This window comes from Lycium ferocissimum, chromosome 5 (genome assembly GCF_029784015.1).
Source record: "Lycium ferocissimum isolate CSIRO_LF1 chromosome 5, AGI_CSIRO_Lferr_CH_V1, whole genome shotgun sequence".
Classification (NCBI taxonomy): Eukaryota; Viridiplantae; Streptophyta; class Magnoliopsida; order Solanales; family Solanaceae; genus Lycium; species Lycium ferocissimum.
The window spans coordinates 61663383-61666672 of record NC_081346.1 but is presented as its reverse complement, the minus strand read 5'-3'; the positions used below and the strand labels follow the sequence as shown (position 1 = coordinate 61666672).

The window sequence follows — 3290 nt, the reverse complement described above, 5'->3', positions numbered from 1 at the left end:
GATGATGAAGTAATAGTACTAGGATTAATTATTCCTGAATAAAAATTAAATGACAAAAATACCCTTAAAATGCAAAAAACCTTTGTTCTACTAAATAAGTGGAGGGTATCTTTATAGACAAACAACTTCTTTGTACAAAATTATGCAATGCATGTTATTTTTAATACACAAAATAAACGGTCAATAAGAAATAACACGAGGATTACTAATTCTAGCATAAATAATCTCAGTATAACTAATTCTAGCATAACTAATCCCAACATAAATTATCTTCAAACCAAACGAGCCCTTAGTTCTCTAATTCATCTATATTTTGCTGTCACAGTCTCCACATAAGAGTTCATACTTTCTTCTTTTTCTATTGATAAGGTTCTCTAAGTCTTATTATTCTCTGAATTTCTAGCCTTCACTTTTAGTTTCTCAAATTACCAAATAAGTAGTTTGATCTCATAATTCACAAAACAAGATCTACTTTTTATTACAATTTCAGAATTTTCCTTGGGTTTTGGAAAGTTAGGTTGTCTTTTCTAGATTCCTCACCTCTCACTTATTGTCCAAAAAAAAAAAAAAAAGACTTAAAAACCAAGATTCCCTTCCTATGCTCCTCTTATTTTTTTGATTAAATGCCACTGAAAAAACCATAAAAGACCCCTCAACTTCCCATCATTTGTCAAGAAAATCAAAAGGGGTTGTTTGGGTGGTGTTTTCCACTATACATGAACAAGAAAACATGAATAGGGAAATGGGATTTCTATCCCCTGCAACATATATCAAGAACTCAAGTTGGTTATTCGAGGAAAACAAAGGAACAAAATGGACACCTGAAGAGAACAAAGTGTTTGAAGAAGCACTTACTTTATTTGATAAAGATACACCAGATAAATGGTATAATGTAGCAGCAATGATACCTGGTAAAACAGTGAATGATGTGATCAAACAGTATAGAGAATTGGTAGAAGATATTAGTGATATTGAGGCAGGGTTAATACCAGTACCTGGCTATACAACTAGTAATTCTTTTACATTAGAGTGGGTCAATAATCAAGATGGTTTTCATGGATTTAAGCAATTCTATGGTCAATCTGGCAAACGGGGCCCGTCGAATCGGTCCTCTGAACATGAAAGGAAGAAAGGTGTGCCATGGACTGAGGAAGAGCACAGGTGAATTTACTTGTCATATAAACCTTTTCTATGAAAATTCTATCTAGCTCGAAGAATTAGTTTGATACTTCCTATATAAATGCTACGGAAAAAGGGGCGAATTTTTTAAAGGAATAACTATTGTAGAGGCAATCTTCTTGGTCCAAACCTTGTATTTGTATTAAAAGTCCATTGAATATGAACAAATTATTAGTTTAGGACCAATTAACTTTGAAGGACTAGAATCCCGAACCCATAAACTTTAAATAATTGCTCTGCATCTGCTGATAGAGGATCATATTTCAGTTTTTATGCCCATCCCTACCTTTAAGTGATAAAAACTCAAAGTTTTAACTTTCAAGGTGAACATGGTCATAATGATATCTAATCTAAAAGATTTTTACATTATGGTTTTACTGCAAAGATGGTTGTAATTGAACTATGATTTCGTTTATATAATGTAGATTCTCAAACATAGCGTCATCATAGTTTTCAAAAATGTGTCCAAGATTCAGCAAGAGTGATCTGCAAAGTTACTCTTTTTTATACTATGTGAATAAGTTTTTTGCAAATTTGTGTTACAAGAGAAAGTTGGTAATATGTTTTAGTCTTGCTGGCACATTTACTTCAGGTTCCATGATCTGTAGGAATCTTTTAGTCATGATAAAGATTTATATGCCAGTAGAAAATATAAAAAGATTGTTAACTAGTTTTTATATTTAATTTCCATTTTGTATAGTATTAGTCTTGAATGAGTTAGAGGCATAGTAGTGAAGGATAGTTGCTGATAGTGTTTCCTATTATATTTTCCAGACAATTTCTGTTGGGGCTGAAAAAGTATGGGAAAGGAGACTGGAGAAATATTTCACGAAATTTTGTGACCACAAGAACTCCAACTCAAGTAGCTAGCCATGCTCAGAAATACTTTATTAGGCAGCTTTCCGGCGGAAAAGATAAAAGGAGATCAAGCATACATGATATCACGGTTGTCAATCTTACGGAATCCAACTCTACTTCCTCTGAGGATCATAAATCTGCCCCTTCCCCACAAGCACAACAGCATTCGAAAATGAATGGCATGGTGAAAACACTATGTGAGTATAATTCACCAAATCAAGAATCAGACTTAACATTCAACTCATCAAGTGGTGGTCTGATTACCGCGCCCTTTTCATATGGACTCGAGCATGGAATGCATAACATTGCTCTACAAGGTCTCCCTTTTGGTAACTATAACACTATGTGTTGAGTCGGGCAAGATTCAAAGTTCAGTCCTTGTTGGTCAGGAGCAGTGAGGATTCATATCACTGTCTCCAACTTGTTTGTCAAGAAGACGATCAAAAACAGCCACTACTTGAAAGAGATATGCTTTAGTGTTAGTTCATATTGCAACTGAAGGGGGGTTGCTATTATTTAGGAAAACTTTGAGCTATTTTCCTTGCACTAATTGTCTGCTGTGTTTCTTCAAGTGTGAATGAGGTTGATTTAAATAGATTTGCTGACTAAGTTGGTTTTGCAACAAATACAGAAGTTCCAGAAAAAAGATTACTCAACACAATCAAGCTAATTATGAAGCTGCCAAGTTGATAATAAGGTCAACAAAGTTCCAGCAAATTAATATTACTTTAGAAACTTGTGCTAGCTCTAGTCATTAGTTAAAATACCATTGCAGCTAGTAGGTGTTTAATATCTCTTTACTTTATAGTTAGTCTCAGTTATTCATTTTGCTTCTATTGCAAAGAAAGAGAAATTTATTAAAAGGCTGAATTTCGTCAGAGAAAATAAAGAAGGAACTTGTATTCAGCACTCATCTTTTTCCAATTCTTAAGTTATGTCCACCAGCAGACCTTAGTGGAGAAACTTAATTTAAGACCAAAGGTTAATTGATGACTTTGAGGCAGGTAAAAATATTGCCTCTTGCAAAGTGGAGAGCCAATAGAATAACTGTTGCGAATTCAAATTAATCGAGTTTAGTTGATTCCAACAATCGAATAGTTAAACCCTCCCCCATACCCCCACCACTTTTTGGATTCAGTTGCACCTGCCCCAAATATGGCAATTCATCCTACACTTATTCCTAATATTTGCTGAGTCAATGTCCACTTATTGAAGTGACTCAGTGTAACATCTACCTTTTTTTGGTGGGAGTC

At 34.2% G+C, this 3290-nt stretch overlaps 1 protein-coding gene across 1 annotated transcript; it reads left to right on the top strand.

Annotated features, from left to right (window-relative positions):
• Positions 1-367: 367 nt before the first annotated feature.
• LOC132057006 (transcription factor DIVARICATA-like) lies at positions 368-2943 on the top strand. Its single transcript, XM_059449436.1, has 2 exons — positions 368-1161; positions 1954-2943. The coding sequence occupies exons 1-2, from the start codon at positions 731-733 to the stop codon at positions 2387-2389; spliced, it is 867 nt and encodes a 288-aa protein (XP_059305419.1). The 5' UTR covers positions 368-730; the 3' UTR covers positions 2390-2943.
• The last annotated feature ends 347 nt before the right edge of the window (positions 2944-3290 follow it).

What these genes read in the sequence shown, in the direction of transcription:
- LOC132057006 (XM_059449436.1), top strand. Translation starts at nt 731, where the DNA reads ATGAATAGGGAAATGGGATTTCTATCCCCTGCAACATATATCAAGAAC. An exon ending in TGGACTGAGGAAGAGCACAG is followed by an intron (nt 1,162 to 1,953) that starts GTGAATTTACTT and finishes TATATTTTCCAG; the next exon opens with ACAATTTCTGTTGGGGCTGA.